Below are 22,821 nucleotides of genomic sequence, written 5' to 3'. Positions count from 1 at the left end.
AATATAGGCAAGGGAAGCCCAAATAAAATATATGCACAGGACAAATGCATGGGGACTAAACTACATTATTAAAAATCTTTATTTAGGTTTGGTCAGTACAGGTAAGATAATATTGGAGTCACAGAGCAATATGCATTAACAGGATACAACAGTTCTTAAACCGAGTAACTATGCACACAAAATTCTTAAACATTCGGTCACCTAAAGAGAACACACAGATGCATGTGGCAAAACTGGAACACAAACTACTACAGGACTCCTTCACCAAGTTCTTTTTAGTTATAAAACTACTGTACTGGGCAAACATGGCAGTCATTAACCCACAACTATTATGACAACTTTTAGAGTGTTGTAACAGTATGAGTAAAGAATGCCCTTACACAGCACAAGTTCTAGATATACACAAATTTGTACAGACATCATTTTGTTATACCTGGAAATAAATTCCATTTTCAACTTCACATTAACTCAAAAAAATACCTTGGGCCTACACAAACTTCCTTTTAGCAACATTCAACGTAATTGTTAAAATTTCAGAAGTGGCAGAGGTATTGAAGCAAAAAACCACAAAGGCAGAATTGTGACATATATGCACTAATTTGAACAGTTCTGGACAGTTTCTTCTCCCAATTTTAATGACACTATAAAAATGTTGCAGAAAAAATGTTACAAAACTGAACCCTGTACATTTACATTTGAGTCCAAACCATTCTGAACATGACGAGACCCCGCAGTTCTGTTACCTTTCACACTGACTGTTTTCTCTTCCTGAGGATCATGATTGGAGTCTGTATCATTTGAATGGTGAGTTAGAGAATTCTCACTACCAGTGGGAGAGTCTACACTTTCGTACCCAGTACTGAGTTGATTTATATAGCTACCAGATCCTCTGCCAGTTCTATCTTCAGAGTGGTTGGAAAGCTTATTACCATTGCTTGGTGAGGGTGGAAAATCATCCTCCGTTCCACTTCCCTCTCTATAAAAACCAGGCCCAGATGTCCTCTGATGGGAAGAGTTGCCATTGCTTGGTCCATTAGCCAGACGACTGCAGTCTTTGCCCATGGCGTCTCCCTGATCTGTGGTTTCAGAATTCGGAGTTCTGCTGGTACCTGGGGGTGAAGTTTGTGACTGCTGCTGCTGATATTGAACCAACTGCTGGCGAGTTTCCTTCAGCTGCTGCTGTAGGACTAGAATGGTACTCTGCATACCTTCCACTTCTTCATCAAGCTGGATGATGAAATCATTCAGTTCTATATGGAGCAAGCACATTTGGAGCAAACATTTAATAGCTCATAATTGTATCACATAGTCACTTTACCTCCACAAAGCCTTGTTTCCCAAGTGAGAAAAGTGGACTATAAGTAACAAATAAATGAATACATAACAGCATAACTATTAGTATAAGGTCTATTCCCTTTCACATACAACCATGCTGAAGTGTTCTTAAATAAATTCTTAATCTTTATTTCCTTAGAAAAGTCTTGCTGCAATGACAACACAGTAAATAACAAAGTAGATTGAATGTAATTATATTCAAAGGGTAACAAAACTCAACAGCAAAAATACTGTAGCCTTACCCTTCTAGAAGCAAAAGAATTATACTCCAAGGCCTCTGCAAATCCATATGTAGAGAATTAGTTATCTATATAAAATATGAACAGCTGCATATATTGATGTATATGCGAAGTCTTTTCCTGGAAGAAACGGTTTCTTTGGGTTCACTAGAATCCCCTGCTTCAGTAAAAGAAACACAAGCCAGTGCAAGTGCTCTTAATCACTTCAATAATTTAACTATAACCCCAAACAGTTTGGGAGAGAAGCAACTCAAGGAGTGAGTTGACAAGCCTCCCTTAACATCAAGAACATCTGGAGAGATCTTGCTTTATTCCCTAAAGCCCTGGACCTGTTTGTGTTATGATTGTTTATTGTTATACTGTGTTGTGTTTGGTTGCAATTGTTGGTTATTGGTGTACATGTTCTACAGACTGTTTTATGTATGGTTCTCTGTTATAATGTAAACCGCCCTGAGCCTCCGGGGAGGGCGGTATAAAAGTATGATAAATAAAATAAAAATATAAAATAAATAATACCTGCATATGTTTGGCAAGTAATGCTAGGGACAGAGACGGAAGTAGCACAAGTTTCAAGATTTTCATCCATATAAAATGCATCGCCTATAACTTCATACACAACTGTACTATTAGACATACGAATGATATTTAAAAGCATACATGCCTTAGTTTTCCATAAGCAAAACTTCAAATATACCTAATATTAGAAAGTGATACAAATTGATGCACCATGTATCTTAATGCATGCCATCTCAGAGGTAGAAAAAATGTTTAAAAACAGTAACACAGATTTTCTATTCAAACCTATGTTATTTGGACCTCACAGAAACAGTCTCACAATAAGAATGGCAGCATATTAAAACAGTGAGTCAAACTCATATGGGGAGAGGTGGTATACAAATTAATAACAGTAATAACATTGAGAACATTTAATACCTCAATATGTTAAAACAGTAGTTGTATATTATATATATAAAAAGTTCAAGATGATTACTGCTTACAAGAATCACCATCCAATATTCTAGTCTCTTTTGCATAACATTTTCTTATGTTTTCTGTGAGTAGAACGTCTCACCCATTTAAAAAAAAACTTTCTGGGGCACCCAACATCTGTTTTTTTCCCCCACTAGTATTCTTCCATGGGCCTTCACCTCTGTTCAATGCCAGTGAACAATATAGGTTTCTACGGCAGATTTAAAATATACATTCATCTCCCATTATAACAGAACACTAACTATATTTAAATCATTAACTATCACCAATCAAAATAAATTTGCATTACCACAGTACTCAACAACAAAATTGGTTATATGATCTTATTTGATAAAATTATCATCAAATCTTAACTGGATTATATTCAGTAATCCAAACATGAGCTCCTTAAACATATGAAGGTTATAAAAAAGGACATGACAGAAAAAAAGAAAGGTTTTAAGGTCTTCCAGTATCTTTCTGAATTATGGTAGAACATATACTTGGGAGATATTCTCAATACAAAATAACTGTGTTCTTCAATTTTTTTGGATTCAACATATACAGAATTCTAACAATGTGAATTTTTACTTAATTTCTTAAATACCAAGAATACCACAATATCCAAAGTCAGAAATGATTAAAGGCAAGTCCCTTCCAAAGAGCAATTTATGATGAAAGGTTTCAAAGTACTTAGTCAGCCAACTAAAACACCTTTCTATGCACTTGGTGCTAAAAAAGTTATATGAACTGTAGTATATAGTGGTTGGGATGCTCATGTCATCTTAAGAAACCCTTGGATATCTCTACTGCAGTCTTGCATCAACATAAAGTAAGGGCAACATTCAATATTGACTTTAATTCTGGAAGTGTCCTTTTAGTAAATGGGTTTTAAAAATATATCCAGAAATGGGACATGGTAGAATTTACAAATCAAACAATGGTCTTGCTCCAGAGAACTCACCCAAAGACTGGTCTTGCTTCAGTAGGATTTTAAAATATATTTTTCCTTATTTGAAAAGCAAGTCCCATTGTGTATCACAACCTGCTTTTGCAATTACACTGTTTCAAAAGTTTCTTGCTATATAGCTGTGGAAAGTGCTGCTCATGTAACAAATACAAAGAACCCTTGAACACACAAGTAGTTTATGTATTTAAAAGTTTCTATACCAGTTTTTTAAATTCATCAAAAAACTTCAAAAAAAAGTCATAAATACACATTAATTTCATAACCGCCCAGAGCTGCAAAGAATGGATGGTATAAAAATCCAAATAAATAAAAATAATAAAAAATTAATAATTAATAAAGCTCAGTTAAAAAGTGATACTGTAAAGATTTTTTTTTTTAACTAGGGGATAAATCTTTAAGATGGTGAATCAACAGAAGCAATAAAACTAAAACAACCTAAGGAAGATTTAAACTCAAACATTTCTTAGCTGCAACACCTAAACTATCCCTCGTCAGAAGTCATAACTGGCATTGTTACTGGTCCTCTATAGCAGAATCCTAGAACAGGCCTGGAAAATACTGGATTGCTAAAATCATTTGAATAGTAGTGGTTACTTTTAATTATTGTTTTGATACTTAATTTCACGTCAAGATTTACCCATTAATTGTCTGGGCTATTTTATTATTTGAAGAACACTGAGCAGGTAGTAACAAAAACAAAAGCAAATCTGGCCCTTAGAGATGCAAAGCAACCTTGAAGTGAGAAAGTTAAAGGAACAGAGCACTACCAGTAAGGAAGCTGAGCTTGTCACTATCTTTCTCACCTCAGGAGGCAGGGGTACCCAGCGAACAGCATTTTTAAAGGCCCTGGCCAGTTTGTTTTAAATGTCAAAAGCAAACCATACATTTATCACAGTGAAGAACAAGAATTTTAATGGCAGTTTGTATTTTGTGCAGTTTAAGATTCTGCAGCATATGGCCTTGGAGTACATGAGCTTTAAACTATACCTTTCCCCCCAGAATGCTTGCACAAAGGAATAATACTGGTATAACATGAAGCCTACACAACTACAAGGCAAGTTTCTATTTTTCTTTAAAAAAAAATCCCTTACCATCCTGACTGCTTTTAAGCTCCTCACTATATTTCTTCTGTAAAGCCAACTCTGCCTCAAGTTGTGCAATACGTCCTTGGGACAGCTGCCTTCCAAGCTCTTGATTCTCCTGGATAAGCATTCGACACTTCGCCATTAACTTTTTGCCCGTTTGGCTGTAAAGGAAAGAGCCATCTATCACAAAATGAAGACAAAATTATCTTCCTTTATAAAAGCATTCACTGAAAATAGTATTTCTTCAAAGTCTCATGGTAAAGTATCTTACAGATCTTCCAGCTGCATTTGACAAAATGAAAGGCAAGTTTATGCTGAATATTTAAGTGATCTAGGCATTATGACCAAATGACCACTGAAATTCTAAATATAATTACATAATTTTCATAGGATGGACTCAATTGTGCTCCCAGGAAAAAAAGGAATGGATGGGAGACGAGTGTTTTGGACACAGTTGCCTTTTCTGACTTGCGTGCACTGAAAAAAAGTTTCACCTGCATACCCAAAATTTTAGTTATGACTACTAGAATATAAACAAACTCAGACCCTAATGTCACATCTCATGAAAGTACTGTACTAACTGCACAACAGCAACTGGTCTATCTACACATATTTAGGATAGGAAGGGCAAACATTCAGGGCAGTAAATACCGAGTATGAAAAGTTCCTCACAGATCATGTTGTATCCTTCCTTAACATTTATCCTCCAGCTCCAGATGCATGTGTATACTGCCCCTATATTAAGCATATTACAATAAATCTTTTCAATTTCTGATATGCTATAATTTGTTTCCATCTATCTTGCATGCACCCAGCTACTGAATTCTACCCAGCCTATCCCTGTACTGGAAAGGCTACCATCAGCAGGAGTGGTGTCACACATAAGGGCCAGGAGAATGGACCACTGTATACATGTAAAGGCATGATATTTTCAACTTACCAGGAATGACTAGGGGCCCTGCAGCACACTCAGCAAAGGGTCCGTAAAGGAGCACTACTTTGTGTTAGACTATGGTCACTGCCTTGGTCATCTCTAGACTATATACTGGAATTCTTGTGCTAGTGGATTCTGTAGTTTTATGTAAAGAGCTACAAAAAGCTTGCGAACATTTAGGGCCATATGTAAAATTTGTGTTTTGTGTTTTGGTTTAAACAATCTACTGAGACCAATGAATCTGTTCAAAATCCACTGTAATGTATTTTTTCAATTTTGCTAAGTTAATTACACATAAATGAGTATTTTATATTTTCAAATTACAGTTTCAAACATTATATGACTTGGCATTCAACAAAAGGCAAAAGTAGAGTACATGTTTCTCATACTGAAGATACCAGATTCAATCCCTAGCACTTTTCAGTTATCAAGCAGGAATGCTGGGTAAACCTTTGCCTCGGATGCTGAAAACACACTGCCAGACATGAGATGTACCAATGCCTGTTGAAGTAAAAGGCAGCTTTCTACACTTAAATACTCCTTAAATTTGAGGGGTCGGACACGACTTCACACCTAACAACAAAATAATTTGAGGGCTAGCTGGGAGATAAAATGGCAATCAGACCCTCTACCACTTTCGAAGCTGAATAATAGAAGAATAATATCCCTCTCTCAACTTAAGCTTCAGAATTTACATTAGATAACAGTGTCGGAGCAAGCTTAAAATTGCACTATTAAAAGTTTGAGACACATAGATTTTGATGGCTATCACAATAAAATATCAGAACAAGATTGAGTACTGGGCACCATCATCTGTCCCATTTATTCTGCTTTAACATTCCACCTTCAAGATGTTGTTCATAAATGGCTACCATTTATTTTACCAGTTTTGTTATAGTTCTAAGTTTTTGAAGCTAAACCATATAAACCTCATATAATCAAAGCAACACACTTGTTTTCCATGCAAAATCCTTGTTTCTTCCAAACCCATGCAAACCTAATCAAAAATTATAAACATATGATGTTCTCAGTATTTTACCTGTACATAGAAGACTTCTGAAGATTTTTTTTAGTGCACGTAAGTGACAGGACTGCATTGTGCAAGGAATTTTTCTGTGTGTATCACTTCAATGGACAAAAAATAATACACTGTAATGTGTGACAAATGGACACCAATTTTCTGCAAAAACATGGAACCCACTGCAAATCATGGCTTCTCAATAGTTACAATGCAAACAAGCATTTACTATGTCTTTTGGAGTAAACCTGTTTTTTTTCCAGTATTGACCAGGTATTTATGTAGAAAATGGTTACAATGTGACCCTTAAGTTTTTTTTTTTACTCAACAGAACCGTGTAATACACCTATTTTGAATCTGTCCTTATTTGCCATGTGCCATAAAAGGTTGCTCTAAATGAAGAGCAAAGGCTAAAGCCCACTTGGGCTCAGAAACAGTTGTCCTATGCTTTGTAACTTGGGTCTGTGGACCTCAGAAATTTCTCCATTATCAGAACATTTTTCAAGTTTACACTCAACACAATTTCAGTTCTTAAGACTTGGATACAAAAATATTCTTGCAGAAGCCTTATTTACTGCATGAAGATGGGGAGAAAATTCTTTATTTTTGCTGTTTACCTATCCTCATTGTGGCTTCCCCCCACTACCTCTGACACTGTTTGAGAGTCCCAACCATCAAATGTGACAGAGGTGTAGGATGAGCAGGAAAGGCCTATTCTGTTCAAAATTTATTGGCACTATAAGTCCCACACAATAATTTGAATTATTGTTTGTAAAGAATGCATTTAGTTTCATACTTGTTTCATGTTTGTAACATTTAATGACCAAATTACTTATTGCTATTTTTATAAAATTAAATAAACAAAAGAAGAGTAACTGAATAACTATATAATAGAGCTGCAATACCATACTGCTGTGTAAACGCTGCCCAATTGCAACTTACAGGACGTGTACTTCAAGCATATGCTTTGGGCGTGTCCAGGCATTCGGTTTTTCTGGGAAGAAGTTATTACTCATATCAGTTTTATATTAGAATATATTCATTGATTTGAGGATTCTTATGTACTTCTGAAATATCTGCCCATCTCTTGGAACCTAACCAATGGTCAATGGAAATGGACCCTCCATGCACTTACTACAGCTAAAAGACTCATACCTGTAAATCAATGGACTGGGGACCTTAGAATTCTATCAGCATTTGAATACATGGTATATAGATAGCAATTGCCTATGGGTCTACTTTGAGATATTTGGAATTCATTTATATAAACATATATGTGTAGATTATAACCAATACTGTTATAATTTTGTCCTGTATTTATGTGGCTTTTCTTTTTAAATCTTATTTGCTGGCCTTTTAAGTTTTCCCCTTTGTTTTTTCTCAAGAAAAAAAATAAAAAACACTACCAAACAAACCCATGTACATAGATACTAGAGGTATATTAAAAAATTAATACTGTGCTTCTGTTAAAATCGCTATTAGATATATTATGCATGATGTCTGTGACAGTCATAAGGCAGTAGAAAATTCAGTATTTTCCCCCCTACAGCACTCAAGAGATTTGTCATCAAGGGCAATGAAATATAAGAAATTCTTGAAATTCTTGAGTAGGATTTTGAGCAGACTGACAAATCAGCCCCAAAAGTGTTATGTAAACACCAGAATATTACGTTATGACACACTATAGTCACTGTATTGGTGTGGAAGAGTGCACAAACACTTTCAAGTATATCAGAAGTGCTGTGGCAACATATACAGAATGCAAATGATTTAAGGGAAATATACCTTAAAAAGGAAACATTAAAAAACAATTTCTGGGATCTTCAAAAATGTAGCCAATTCAACTGTGTAATGTAAGGCAGAGCAAATCTAAGGAAATGCAATTTCACACCAATTTGATTTTTTCAGTTAAGTGGATATATATACTATGCAAGTCAGACTCATTCCAGCAGCAACTGTTTTGCAGATGTCTAGTTGAAGTAAACACAGTAAGAGTTACTCTCAGATAAACATCTTGTTTCAAACCTGAACATACTGAAATTACCATTACGTATTCAAACATAGAATCATTTGGTTAACTTTGACTTTACAAATAATCTGTATGACATACCACAATTAACACAGACCTAATGAAGAATGATTTTCTAATAATACATTCAGCAAGGTTTACAAAGTCAGTTGCAATATTCCAAGATTTGGTTTTGGTTTCATTTTGGAAGTCTTACCTCTGTTTGATGCTAGATCTTTTAAATATTCTTCTACACCACCACACCGAAGTAATTTTCAGACAATGATTTTTATGAATTATGTTAACGTTTTCTTTTGATATATAAATTGATAACTGATAAAATGCTTCACATACTACCACATTTTGTATGCTGTAATGATGGCCTAAAGCAGAGCTAAAATTTACTTCAAAGTATATATTAAATATAAATCATATGTAATTAATACTATTTTTGGAATGTATAAACAAGCAATTTTTGTTTTTCTGAAATTTAATCTCCTATGAAATAGTGTTGAATTTTCTCATTAAAACCTATAGAAACTGGCTAAGAATACACAAATACTACGCCAGTCTAAACAATGTCTCCAGTCTCCACCCTAAGCTGTCCCTTAATACTAGTTTTGGAAATAATTAGGGACAAAAAAAACAGCAAAAGGGACCAGGAAGTATTACTCTTTAGATGCTAGTAAGATGCTAACAATTACCTTCAACAGCATGTCTTTAAGAAAACAGGACAAGATATAGTTGGCTCTCTGTGATTTTAGATTCATACTCCATAAAATTTAATAAATAGTATAACTGTCAGTATTCGCTGCACTATGCATTAGAACTATTTCAAGGAATGTATGATATAGAAGTGCAGAACAAAAGCCAGATATACAATGGATTGCAAAAAGCAAAGGATTGCACCAGCACTGATCAGAACTGCACTAACGCACCACCTTCCATAGTCTGCATGTATTTCCTTAGAATAAAACTTGAATGCAAGTAAAATAATCACAACTATGTTTAAATATATATGCTAGTTGTGATCAAGCATGTGCATCTGTTTCAACAGTGTCAGATGTAATTAAATTGCAACTAAACGTTTGTACAGTACTAGATTTATGAATTCACATATTGCCAGCCATCCACAGAACAGTTTGTTATTAAAAACCATAACAAGGTTCACTGATGTCCTCTGCAACCCATACTGACTGTTTGCATGTTTTCACAGCTATTCAAAGCTGATTACCAAATATCTTTAAGCAAAATTCACCTCATTCTGTTTTGACCCAGCAGTTCAGTGAACAAGGAGGAAGTCCACAGTCTTAATGGCAAAACTGACTTAATCAGTCTCTAAGTCACTAGGTTTAAGAGCGAAGTATATTCCATTTTTAGGTTTTACTTGAATTTGACATGGTCAATTCATGATTTAAAATCACTAGGTTCTCCTCCAAACTGTCTGTAGACATAGTGTGCCACAGACTTTAGACTTCTGCTTCTCTCTCTATTTTCTTCAAATAGAACCACTTTGCAAAAGTCTACATGTTCTAGAAAGGACACTTTTGAGGTTGCCGCTTCTTCGGAATAGTCCGATGCTGTCAGCCCTCTGAAGCAAAGGGGGAGAAAAAAGCTGAAACACAAGGTTCATCTGGTAAGTTTACATAAAGCATTACAAGCTGGACAGAATAAGAATGTGGTTTTTGGCTCAAAACGTCTGAGTCTTGGTGTGGAAACGAGTACGTAGTTGTCCCACCAAAGCATTCTCTGTCAGGGAAGTCTTGACTGGGGAGTATGTTTTGTTTACCTATCAGGTGTAAATTTCCAGGCACTCAGTTCATTTTGGGCTTGTTCCAGTTTGTCTTTAGTCTGTTCCAGTTCACCTTTCATTTTTAGGAAAAACAAGTTGATGGCTGGATCCACCATTGTTGATCTCAGTTGAGCAACGCTCGGCTGCTGGACTTGCTTGAGGTACTGGATCTGATTCTGCATGAAAGGAAAAAATGATTAAATCTGCTTTTATAATGTTGCATGAGCAACATTACTCTGAGTCTTTAAGGTTTTCATAATTAGCATTTTTCTAAACAGAAACTGAACTCCCAGCTGTGAATAAATCCACAGACAGTGCAAGCCTTTGTTCGCTCCATCACTGAATTAAGTCATTCTTCAAGGTGTCTTAAAACCAATGAAGTCCTAAAACATTTAAGCAGTACATGCTTAAACGTACAGTCAGACATTTGCTTTATCTTACAGACTTAAATCCCGTTTAACTTGTACTTTTAATACAAGCAACTACTTGATTTGTATCAAATTCTTTTTAATGATGCTAATAATTTTTCACCTTTGCATATCCATCTATATAAAAACGCAAGTAGTTAGAGATTTCCAAGGAAACATCTGATCAAATTAGTGACTTTGGTACATTCCAAAAATCAGTTCTTACCTAGCTTGACAGAATGAATGTACTATGGATTTCAATAAGTTAAATATTTGAAAAATTATTTTAGGTGACGGAAAACCATTACAGTAGAGAACTGCACTTAAGTCCAACACAGACCCCCTCAACACACATTAATATTCACTGCTATTACTGAGATAAAGCTGGCTGGACATGTAAGCCCTAAACACAATATGCTACTGAGGCACTCCTAGTGTCCCAACAGAGTATGAAATTAAAGTAGATGTTCTGACATGCTAAAACTCAGTATCCAGAACACCCCTACTGCTGTTGGAAGGCAAAAAGCTCAAAGAGCAGGAAAATGCTGTTCCTAAATGCAAGACAGTAATATTAGACATTATGGCAATAAAGAAGAAATGAAATTATAACTAGAGTTGTGTGCTTCGGCCTCCGAAGCAGCCGGCACCGTGGCGCAAGGGGGTAGGGGCGACACCGGCACTGCCCCTCCCTGTACCGCTGGCTGCTTCAGGCTGCAATGGCTGCTTCAGAGGCCGAAGCGCACATCCTAATCATAACCCCCAGTACACCTCTACATCTGTTCCACTTAATGTTTCTGGTAAGCAAGTGGAAGAGGAACATGTCTCATGGCTTAAGTGCCACTCAGTGCTTTACACCCACGGAGGGTGGTTGTCTTGCCCCTGAGTGCCACCTCCTCCAACCAGCTTTTCTGTCTGTCCAGCGCCAGCCAATCACCTTCCTTCCCCCATCACTGGCCACCCGTCCTCTTTCCACTTCCCTCCAAGGCTTAAAGGCTACAGATCCCTGCTGCCTGAGAGCTGCCCCTGCTGTTGAGTTCCGTAACAGCTGCCTGCAGCCTTTCCAGGACCTGAGGGGAGGGGGGAGGCTGCCCTCCACCCACCCTCCCAATCTAGCCCGTTGTATTCCTGAATACAATGGGCTTGGCCCCTAGTAGGGACTATAAAGCACTTTACATGGTTTTATTCCTCCAATCCCATTTTCAGCAACAGCTCTAACAGCTGTTTTTAGAAAATTGCTGTGATCCACTCCATGGATTCTTTTTAACGGAAGGGTATCCAAATAAACAAATATCAAAATATATTGGTATGGGCACGAACCTAAAATTAGTTTGGATCCCTTCTCCTGGCCACAGCTTGCCATATCAGGGAGAAGGGGGGGGGGAATCATCTAGGAAGGATTAAATGGTTGGCAGTTTTGAAGTAGTGGGAGCAAAATGAACGTGTTTAATGGCTTTCAGCCATGTAAATGCAACAGTTAATGGGTGGACTCACCAGGAGACTCCTTGTTCAAATTTCATTCTTGTCACACATTCACTAAATGTTGTTGTTGTTGTTAGGTGCGAAGTCGTGTCCGACCCATCGCGACCCCATGGACAATGATCCTCCAGGCCTTCCTGTCCTCTACCATTCCCCGGAGTCCATTTAAGTTTGCACCGACTGCTTCAGTGACTCCATCCAGCCACCTCATACTCTGTCGTCCCTTTCTTCTTTTGCCCTCAATAGCTCCCAGCATTAAGCTCTTCTCCAGGGAGTCCTTCCTTCTCATGAGGTGGCCAAAGTATTGGACTTTCATCTTCAGGATCTGGCCTTCTAAGGAGCAGTCCGGGCTGATCTCCTCTAGGACTTACCAGTTTCTTCGCCTTGCAGTTCAAGGGACTCGCAAGAGTCTTCTCCAGCACCAGAGTTCAAAAGCCTCAGTTTTTTGATGCTCAGCCTTCCTTATGGTCCAACTTTTGAAGCCATACATTGCAACTGGGAATACCATAGCCTTGACTAAACGCACTTTTGTTGGAAGGGTGATGTCTTTTTGCTTTTTAGGATGCCATCTAGATTTGCCATAGCTTTCCTCCCGAGGAGCAAGCGTCTTTTAATTTCTTTGCTGCAGTCCCCATCTGCAGTGATCTTGGAGCCCAGGAAAATAAAATCTGTCACTATCTCCATTTCTTCCCCATCTATTTGCCAGGAATTGAGAGGGCCGGATGCCATGATCTTCGTTTTCTTGATGTTGAAAAAGCCTCAAACAAACCCATAGCCTCATACAAACCCATCTCTGACCCACAGCTTCACCCTTTAATATTCAAATAATCACATACTGTACATTGTTTTTGTATTGCGACAAGGTTAATGACATTGAGAATGCTCGATAAATTTCACAATTACACAAGAACCTTGGTTCATGTAAGAACCAGGTAATTCTCTCACTTTACTTCCCCCATAGTGTGCCCAGTGTTGTTCCAAGAAGCTCCCTGAAAGCCAATGACAATGTTTTGGGACAGTGGACTACAGCAGAAGAGGAGAGGCAGGAAACCTCTACTTGACAAGTGAAACTTCATTCTCAGTACTTTCAATATTTAAATATATCTTGCATAAGGAGAACTGGAAACACCTGCCTAACCACTGACTGCCAATATGCTACCGCAATTCCACACTAGTCAGCAAAGAAACCTAATATTTCAGCCCTAATTTCTAATTATCCATTGGCTAGGCATTAAAGCTCAATTTCTTATTTAGATGTTCAACAGCTAGCGGTAGTACATTTTGTTCTCCAACAATTTAAACAATTTCACTTACAGTACACTCTTGCATTTCTTGTTCCTTAGTTGCTAGACGCATCACCAGGATATTTTCCCTCCGAGCAGATTCTTGTTGCTGCTGCTTCAGCTTTTCTTCAGATTCCCTCAATCCAGTTACATCATTGGCTAGTTTAAAATGGTAAAAAAAGTTTACTAGTACAAGCCTTTCAAGATGTTCAATATGCCACTTTTTCTGACGACGAAAAGGCAATACTAAGTTGGGCAAAACTTTCCCCTGTGCTCCCTTTTTAAATTGGCCCAAGCCACTCATGGGGATGGCAGAAAGAAGCTGCATTAATGTGACACCATTGAAAAAATAGCCCCCTATTTTAGTGCTACTTTGTACTCTCACAGTCCTGTCTCTGTCCACGATACAAATGATGACTCCTGTACTGGTGTTATGGTAGATTCTTCTTTTTCTCTCATGCATACTGTGGTTTGAAAGGCAGACTGGTGAACATGTCTCACTTTTGCTGCTTGCAGGGTCAATATCTTTTTCCTATTTCTAACAAAGGTTTTTCTTTGTTTGTAGCCATGTTAGTCAGTTGTAACAAAAACACGAGGCTTGTGACATTTCAAAAACTACCATATTAAATATGACAGATCTTAAGTAAAAGAAGCCACCATCTGATTTCACAGTATCCTCAGCTATTCCTTTACCCAGCATACAATTTATAACAAGAATACTGAAACTGCAAAACAGAATGCAGCATTAATGGGTACACAATATGAGAAGACAAGCAACACTGGAAAGAAAACAATGCTAAGAAAATAGGAAAACCCAAGGTGAGATGGATTGACTCAATAAAGGAAGCCACTGCCCTCAGTTTGCAAGATCTGAGCAAGGCTGTTAAGATGGGATGTTCTGGAGGACATTAATTCGTAGGGTTGCTATTAATCAGAAGCAAGCTGATGGTACTTAAACAAACATGCAAGCAAGAAAAACTGGAAATCAGCTTTAGGGGGCTCTAAAGACATTCATTCAAGAGTCAATAATTGTGACTGAAGTACTCAGTATTCATGTGGCACTATGCTCTCTTAAACAAACACACAGTACTTTCAACTGGATTCATGCCTTAGCATTAACAACACACTTAAAATCCACTAAACAAGCAACCTTAGATTCTATCTGTAAGAAACAATTCCTGAGCATGATAGCACCAATAGTGGCTGCTTCTGGAAGTTCAGAACAGTCTAAAGGCCCAGTGAGAGAAAAGCACCATTAACACCACTTCCTTTTGAATTTCAATCAACAGGTTCACAGCAATTAAAAGCCAAACTTGAAACAGAACTCTCTTAGGTAGGTTTAGAAAACTAGCCTTCTTACTGCACTCTAGAGACATCACATGACTACCAGTGCTATCTGTTTGTCCTTAATTGTTGTTCACAGTATTAATCCCAAGGCTGGCAGGCAAGTTTTGTTGAACTGGTATCACAAGGGATAATTTTGAGATTATTCAAAAGAGCTCACAAGAACTCAGAACCCAAGGATACAGAGTACTGTGACTACCCATATTTCATTGTTGTTGTTATGTGCGAAGTCGTGTCCGACCCATCGCGACCCCATGGACAATGATCCTCCAGGCCTTCCTGTCCTCTACCATTTCCCGGAGTCCATTTAAGTTTGCACCTACTGCTTCAGTGACTTCATCCAGCCACCTCATTCTCTGTCGTCCCCTTCTTCTTTTGCCCTCGATCGCTCCCAGCATTAGGCTCTTCTCCAGGGAGTCCTTCCTTCTCATGACTACCCATATTTCATTACCAATTTATAATGTGAAGGTTTGTTGGAATATGTTTATGTTGCCGAAGCAAGTACGTTTTTTGATGACCAATGGTAAAGAAAATAAAATAGAAAAGCAATTGTTTGTCAACTTTAGCTGGATTTTTAAAAAACTGGACTGTTTAAGACCCTCACAGATGTTTGCTTCCTTAATGCAGATGGGTGCTGCAAACCAACAGGGTTCAACGTCAGAAGTCTCCCCTCATTTATGAAGGCAGGTAATGGACTTATCAGATACTTAGTTATTCAGAAGTTTAGTCCACACTCATTAATCATAGAATCATAGAGTTGGAAGGGGCCATACAGGCCATCTAGTCCAACCCCCTGCTCAACGCAGGATTAGCCCTAAGCATCCTAAAGCATCCAAGAAAAGTGTGTATCCAACCTTTGCTTGAAGACTTCCAGTGAGGGGGAGCTCACCACCTCCTTAGGCAGCCTATTCCACTGCTGAACTACTCTGACGGTGAAAAACTTTTTCCTGATATCTAGCCTATATCGTTGAAGTTTAAACCCATTACTGCGTGTCCTCTCCTCTGCAGCCAATACAAGAATTGACAATGTTAAATGCAGCTACAGCTTCCAAGTTAGGAGGATATCTTGTCAAGCCGACCACCAGCCCATGTTCTCAAATGTACAATGCCAGGACTTGGGTAATCAAATGGAAATTTAAGAAATATAGGGACACAGATCCTAACTTGTCATTTCACTGCCATAACAGGATTTTATTGGTGAAACAGGAAACAGCAGTTTTTGCTGATTGCCCAATCCCACTGCAGTTCCCCCACCACAACTCTGACTAGCAAAAGCATAATTACCACATGGCACAATAAGGCTTTAATGAGAGGGTACAGATTTCATCTTGTACTACTTAGAATTCAAGCCAGAGGTTTTAACATTTATAACTGCAAACCACTCTAATTCTGAAGTGAAATGGTACAATGGGCCTATGCCACGTGAGGTGTGTGTATGTGGGGAAGAACTAACCAGCAAGTGAATACTAATACTTGACCAAGAGCACAATAACCAAACCTTGAGGGACAATAGCATTCAACATCCTTAAACAATCAAATGGAATCCCTATTTTATAAGATTATCTTGGAACGATCAAGGTACCATTGAAAGATGTCAATAGTAGCCCAACATATGCTGAAGACAGTAGTAAAGGAGGATGGAATGGGCAGAGACAGGAGGTGTAAAGGTGGCGACCACCCACAATTTTACACACAAGTCACACTGAGATGAAGAAATACATATTCAAATATACCTTTAAATAAAATGAGCAGTACTTTTAGGATGGACAAAAAGAAACACAAATAAAATGTGTAATTTGCTGCCAGAGGATGTAATGATAACCACAGGAATAAATAGCTTTAAAGGGGGATTAAACAGATTCATGGAGAATGTCTATCAATGGCTATTAGCTTTGGAGACCAAGGGGAACTTTAAAATTACAAGGTAGTAAGTCTCTGAATCTCAGAGCCAGGAGGCAACATCAAGGGAAGGCCTCGGCCTCTATGCCTTGTTGCTGGCTGTCCACAAGAACTGGTTGGCTACTAAATAACATAGGATGCTAGACTAGATGGGACTACTGGTCTGATTCAGCAGAGCTCTTATGTTCTTACTGTTTATGGCACTCAGTGACCTGGCAATGTTATCAACATACCTCCTTACTCCCCAGGGAAGATAAACATTCTAGTCCATTGTTTAGCATATACTGGACATCTTAGCACCCTTGTAGAGAAGGTAAATTGTCTAACTACTGGCACTGTAACTTATATGATACATCTCTTAAACATGTGCTTCAGGCCTTTCCAGTTATTTGGCCTTTTGGGGAAGAAGTTAAGCACTCATGTCATTTACTGTTGCTAAAAGATATTACAACACTGGAGATATAACTGCCTGCCTCCAGGAACCAAACAACCTTTATGATAGATGACAATTGTGCATGGACATATTTTTAGATATGTGGAAATTTCTTTCAGTTTGGGGTAAAAATTAATTTTTGTAAGAAAACAGCATCATCCTAGGCCATTCCACCCTTTTACTTAGGATGGCACTTTAACTCATATCTAGATCAGCTTGTTAATGGGTAATTCAAAGAATGCTTAGAAATAATTCTTGTAACATATTAATGTACAGCCCAACTGCTGATTTCCAGAAACCAGTTTATAGTTACTCCTAATTATCAAGGTATGTCTTAAATATCATATCACAATTAATTCTGTCCCAACTTACAGTTAAGATCCGTGTATTTGCCCTCCAGAGCTTGTACATATGCTTCATACTGTTTCCACCTAACAAGGGGTTAAAATATTTTTTGTCAATTTTAAAAAGATTAGGGAAAATCTACAATACACATGAGATTTCTGAAATGCATACACATTCACTCCACCAGCTTTAATGGAATTGCTTCAAATAAATCATTATGCCTTCCAACTTCTATTTATACAGTCTTCATATCTAAAAACTTTATAACATTACTGCATTTTTATCTCCATAATAAAAACGGAGGCATTCTTTCATAGCCCCATACATGCCAAAATTATCATGGTCAACAGCTAGTTTTCTGTTCTAAAATAGATGCTAGCTAATTTAGCTAATGATCTTTCTCTATTAGCTAATGATCTTTCTCTATTTAGTTTTTACTTGTCAGGCTATTATGAAAATTTAAGTTTTAAAATCTGTTACAATACAATCTGCCCTCTGCATAAAGCAATATTTGCTGTGCACTGAGATGAATACTAAATATGTTCATTTCTTCAATTTAGTTTGTCACATGTTTGTCAAGAAGCTTAAAACAGAGTTCATGGGGTTATCCCACTGTACCATCACAATCCACTGTACAAAGTAATGTAGGAGAGTAATTAAGTTTAACAAGTTAACTTAGTAGCTGAGTAGGAATCTGAACCTGGGCTTTCCTAAGTCAAATCTAAATCATTACTTTCCATGTCATTCCAAATTAACTTAACATTACATACTGCATCCCAGGCAACTTTATAGACAACATTAAGCAAGGTCCTGGTCTCAGAAGTGAAGCAAAGCATGGAAACAAAGAGGCACTTGGAAGGGTGCTTGCATTTTATTTCTGAATTTTTCTTCCAAGACTAACAGCATAGACAAATGGTAAAAATGGGCACTTTAAATTCTACATTTCCCTAGACCAAGCATTTCAAATTATTTTCTGCATTTCTCCCCAAAAATCCTTTACTTTCTACCTCAATGTGAAGAGCAAAGATCCTTTTGCCTATTTAATGCCTCTAGTTTAGAAACCTGCATTTTGGCCACTATGGCCCATTATGCACGGAGGGGAAGGTCCGCATTCAGGGTGGAATGGCGGCGACTAAAAGCACTGATAACGCACGGTGCCGGCTGCAACCGGCCGCAGCTTCGGTGCATGCCGCCGAAAAAGCCGCTTTAGCGAAACACAGAAGCGCAGCTTTCTTTCCGGGTGACCAGGGCGCAACCAGAAGCGGTGCCAGGGTCGCCACGTTCATAATCGGTTACTCTGGATTTTGCCGCCGTTGCGTCCTGTCCCGTGCATAAGTGGTTGGCTTCGCTTCTTCCCCCTTCGCGTTTTCCATGTGACCCGAAATCGCCGTTTCGGCAGCCGTGCATAATGGGCCTATGTGACACAGTGTTGGACCAAATGGCCAACTGGCCTGATCTAACACAGCTTCTCATATGTTCTTAATCTATGTAGACTTTTCATTTCTTAAAAAAAAAACAACTTATAGTGTTATCATGAGGACATAAATTCTTCAAAAGGGTCGGTGAAGCATGAACTGCACATAAAAAATATGATTTTACCTTAAAATCAATTCCTCTCTGGGAAGAACCTTGAAGTCTGTGTCACTGAGACGAACCTAGAGGACGAGGTAATCAAGATTTAGTCTTCTCTTTGTTTGTTACTGAAAAAATATAAGGGGTAAAGATTTTCAAGCTTACCTTTTTTGGAAGCGGCTCCTCATTAGTCATTGTGAATTCTGGGGGAAGAAGTAATAAACACTAGGGTAATTTGGCCCTCTTAGTTATATAGTCAGCATCTTTGTAATTCCATAAAATATTAAGGCTGAGATCCTATTTATACATGAAATAACTTCCAATGAATTATTTCTTACTAAATATACATAGAATCAGGTTATTACTAAGCTTCATTTATTGCCCACATTTTTCACTGAGACTCAAGGGTTCAGAGGACCAGGCAAGTAAAAGCTATTACAAAAGCACTCAGGTTGAACCACTTAAATCATATGGCTTTTTAGTTTTTACACCGTAGTCCCAGCAAAACCCTAGATTTTGTCTACAACTGAACTTCACACTTTATTCAGACAGACCTGAGCAAGTGGGTGCTTAATCTACATACTAGCTGAAGCTTTCTTTTCCAGGAGAAACCAATCATTATGTCACTCACATAAATGCTATAACCAACTGAGGCAGATTTGTGCTACATTACATTTAGCAGTTAACTGAAACTGATATCTACATTAGTACATGGAGACCTAGAGTATCTACTAGCCTTAAAACATTAACTTATCTGAGCTTTCCCTCAATTTGTGTCAATAACTTGATGATGATGAAGATCTGACAAATCGATTCAGAAATTATTTGACCAGTGTATTAAGTATAGTTTAGATCTGCTCACTAAACAGGATACGGTTTGACTTAAATGACTGAAGACCAGGTACTATCAAAAGAATTAAGTTGTATGCTGAAAAACCAAGCTAAAATTGATTTTGCAAGTACCTCTATAGATTACTTACAGTATAACAGCACCTGAAGTGTACTTAAAGAACCAAAATCTTTCAAGATTCATCAAACTATAATTTGGCTTCAAAATAAGTTATAAAATATATTCTTAATAATTTTCTTATTCTGGCACTAGCTTTACACAAGTTTCTCTCCCTTGCAAATTATTGGCTGCCTAAGGAGGCGGTGAGCTCCCCCATACTAGAAGTTTTTAAGCAGCAGCTGGATAGCTTACTTATCATGGATGCTTTAGGCTGATCCAGCATTGAACAGGGGCTTGGACTTGATGGCCTGTATGGCCCCTTCTAACTCTATGTGTCTGTTCCAGTTTGCTTTTAGTATATGAATTTGAAAGCCATATATCTTCAGAACTTAATGTGACACTAGATGTCAGTGCAAAAGTTAATGCTGAACTATTTAAAGGAAGAATCAGAAAGAACTGCATTGAAATTTTATTAACTGTTCACTAGATTATGTTGCCAAATTAAAATTAGATTATCAAGATGGTTTAAAACACTAGTTCAAGAACTATATATAAATTGTAGCACACTGTGCAAACTGCAAAGTATGCATTATTTTATCTTGTTAAATGGCTTCAATTGTGGCTAGGCATTTCAATATAAGTGAGTTTTAGCCATTGTGTGACAGAGTGTTGGGTAGGCTGGGCTACTGGCCTCATCCAACATGGCTTTTCTTTTGATCTTAAGTGAGGCAGACATGGTATTTACTGTTAAGCCTTTTGAAGTAATATATGTTGGCCTTACCAAGTTTCAGTAAGTTTCAATGCAAACTGCAACTGGTTGTGTGATAAAGTAGATATGACCTTACTGTCATGAGCCCAGATTGATTTTCAACACTCAATGAGGGTATCCCCCACATAAAAATCACTATGTAAACAGAACGTTCACCTCCAAAGAACTCAAAAAATGGACTGGTGCCCATGAGTAAAGTGTTTAAGCACCTAAGTATTGCACAAATAATGCACTATATCTGACAGTGTAACTATGGGCTCCAAGTCATTAACTGATAGCATATTTACTATATGTGTGAATGAACTGCCTTCTGTGTGACAGTGTAGCCACGTACCATGTGTTTTTGCCCCATGAATAAACATTTCACTATAAGGAGAGCTACAGCACACATTAAACTGCACACACAAAGCATGTATTTTCATTTGTGTGGCTCAAACTGTGGCAAATATTATGCTAGCTCAGGAGAGTAGTATAAATGGAAGTAGTCACATGCTCAACGTATATACTTCATTCAATTGTATTGCAAGGCCACACATGAAACAGCTTGACCAAATAGTTTGTGTAAATAGTGCAATTTACTAAGTACGCAATAATGAAATATTAGTCCTACACTTAAAAGATTTTAGAAGATAAAGCTTTAGTTTGCCTTTAATAAACGAATGAATGATAAACAATAACCTAGCCTCTCTTTAATATCAAGCTGTTAGACAAACATAATAGCAGGGACAACAGGGATGTAAGCTACTTTGATTCCCCATGTGAGGCAAATATGGGATGCAAATATCTAAACAAACACACCATAGCATTTTCTGGCACAGCAAAATTATTTGCCACTTATCTATCTCTATTATGTGTAGCTCAGTCACAGGCCCATTCATCTAGAACTAAACTCTACTATGCCTTTTCAAAGTACGGATCAGATTGTAGCCTACAGCTGCAAACACTCTAAATGCATGAAAATGGCTTCCTGTACTGAACTTAATCATTCGAATATCAAAGCAAAACATCATGATACTAAGCCTTCACAGGATGTGGGAGCCTACTAAAAGCAAAAACAAAAACGCGTTTGCACTGTTCTGAGAAGGAGATACAGCAAGGCCCAGCTTCACACCGCACTCTAGCAAAGAGGTTTTTTCCCCCCTAGACTTACTAGGCCGGCAAGAGAGAGCGCCAGTGTGAAACAGACCGCCCAAGGAACTGGACAAAAGGGAAAGGTGCGACCGCAAGAAGGATGCGCGCGGGCGGGGCGTGGAGGTGCTCGGACTTGGCACAGCACGAACATCTCCCCGGCGCAAAGCGGGCCCGACCTCCGGCGCCCGGCAAAGCGGCGGCTTCTGCGTCCATCTTTAATCCCTCGCCGCCCAGCCTCGGCGGGCCAGCAGCCTCCCTGGGGGCGGAAGTCCCGCGGCCCGCGCGCGAAGAGGCCACTACTCACCTCCCGCCCGGGGCGGCGCCGAGGCTTCGTCTCCTCCGCACACGCAGCGACTCCCAGCCGGGGGGGTTCCTGTCGCATCAATAAAACCGGGCCAGCAGTGCCCGGCCCAGAGACCGCCGTCGCTGCCACGCTCGCTCCTCGCCCGCTCTTTATTTGCTGGTTCGTTGCGCTACAAAATGGCGCCGGAGAAGGAAATGAGGAGCCGCCTCGGCCAAGCGAGAAGGCAACAGCCGCGCGCAGCCAACCGCTGCCGCTCGCTCAACCAACCTCCCCCTCCCTCTCTCCCGCCTTCCCTCCGCTCGAACCCCACCCGCGAGCGCCGCCTCCTCCTCCTCCTCCCCCTCACGCACTTACCGGCCCAGCCAGCGACTAACTGCCTCTGCAGTGACAGCGGCGGCGCTTGCTCCGTGCCGGGACTACTTCCGAGGACTGTTCAGTACCCCTCCCTGCGTATTCTTCCCGGGCCTGAAGCGTTTTTCCCCCAGCGCGGAAAAAAGCCGTTATTCACACGCGGAGAGAAGAAGGGGAAACAAATATTTCAGCATAACAGCGGAGGCCG

General features: G+C 38.7%; 1 protein-coding gene across 2 annotated transcripts; it reads right to left on the bottom strand.

The window, feature by feature from the left end:
• Positions 1–61: 61 nt before the first annotated feature.
• WTAP (WT1 associated protein) lies at positions 62–22,821 on the bottom strand. 2 transcript variants are annotated; one of them, XM_077348446.1, is made up of 9 exons: positions 22,617–22,821; positions 22,263–22,431; positions 19,275–19,312; positions 19,137–19,192; positions 17,565–17,623; positions 13,548–13,675; positions 10,348–10,526; positions 4,605–4,759; positions 62–1,250 (listed from the first exon to the last, which is right to left on the bottom strand). In XM_077348446.1, the coding sequence occupies exons 3-9, from the start codon at positions 19,302–19,304 to the stop codon at positions 667–669; spliced, it is 1,191 nt and encodes a 396-aa protein (XP_077204561.1). In that variant the 5' UTR covers positions 19,305–19,312; positions 22,263–22,431; positions 22,617–22,821; the 3' UTR covers positions 62–666. The 2 variants fall into 2 exon arrangements, with proteins under 2 accessions (XP_077204561.1, XP_077204570.1); XM_077348455.1 differs by lacking the exon at positions 22,617–22,821 and having other exon boundaries at positions 22,263–22,535.

The sequence above is a fragment of the Paroedura picta genome, chromosome 1 (genome assembly GCF_049243985.1).
Source record: "Paroedura picta isolate Pp20150507F chromosome 1, Ppicta_v3.0, whole genome shotgun sequence".
Classification (NCBI taxonomy): Eukaryota; Metazoa; Chordata; class Lepidosauria; order Squamata; family Gekkonidae; genus Paroedura; species Paroedura picta.
This window is presented reverse-complemented; position numbering and strand designations above follow the sequence as displayed.

Bases quoted from the DNA above. Each gene is read 5' to 3' on its own strand.
- WTAP (XM_077348446.1), bottom strand. From the start codon at position 19,304: ATGACTAATGAGGAGCCGCTTCCAAAAAAG. The intron at 10,527-13,547 runs GTAAGTGAAATT...CCTTTCATGCAG, and splicing joins AAGAAATGCAAGAGTGTACT to AATCAGATCCAGTACCTCAA. The intron at 4,760-10,347 runs GTAAACAAAACA...TTTCCTTTACAG, and splicing joins TGGAAATTTACACCTGATAG to CCAAACGGGCAAAAAGTTAA.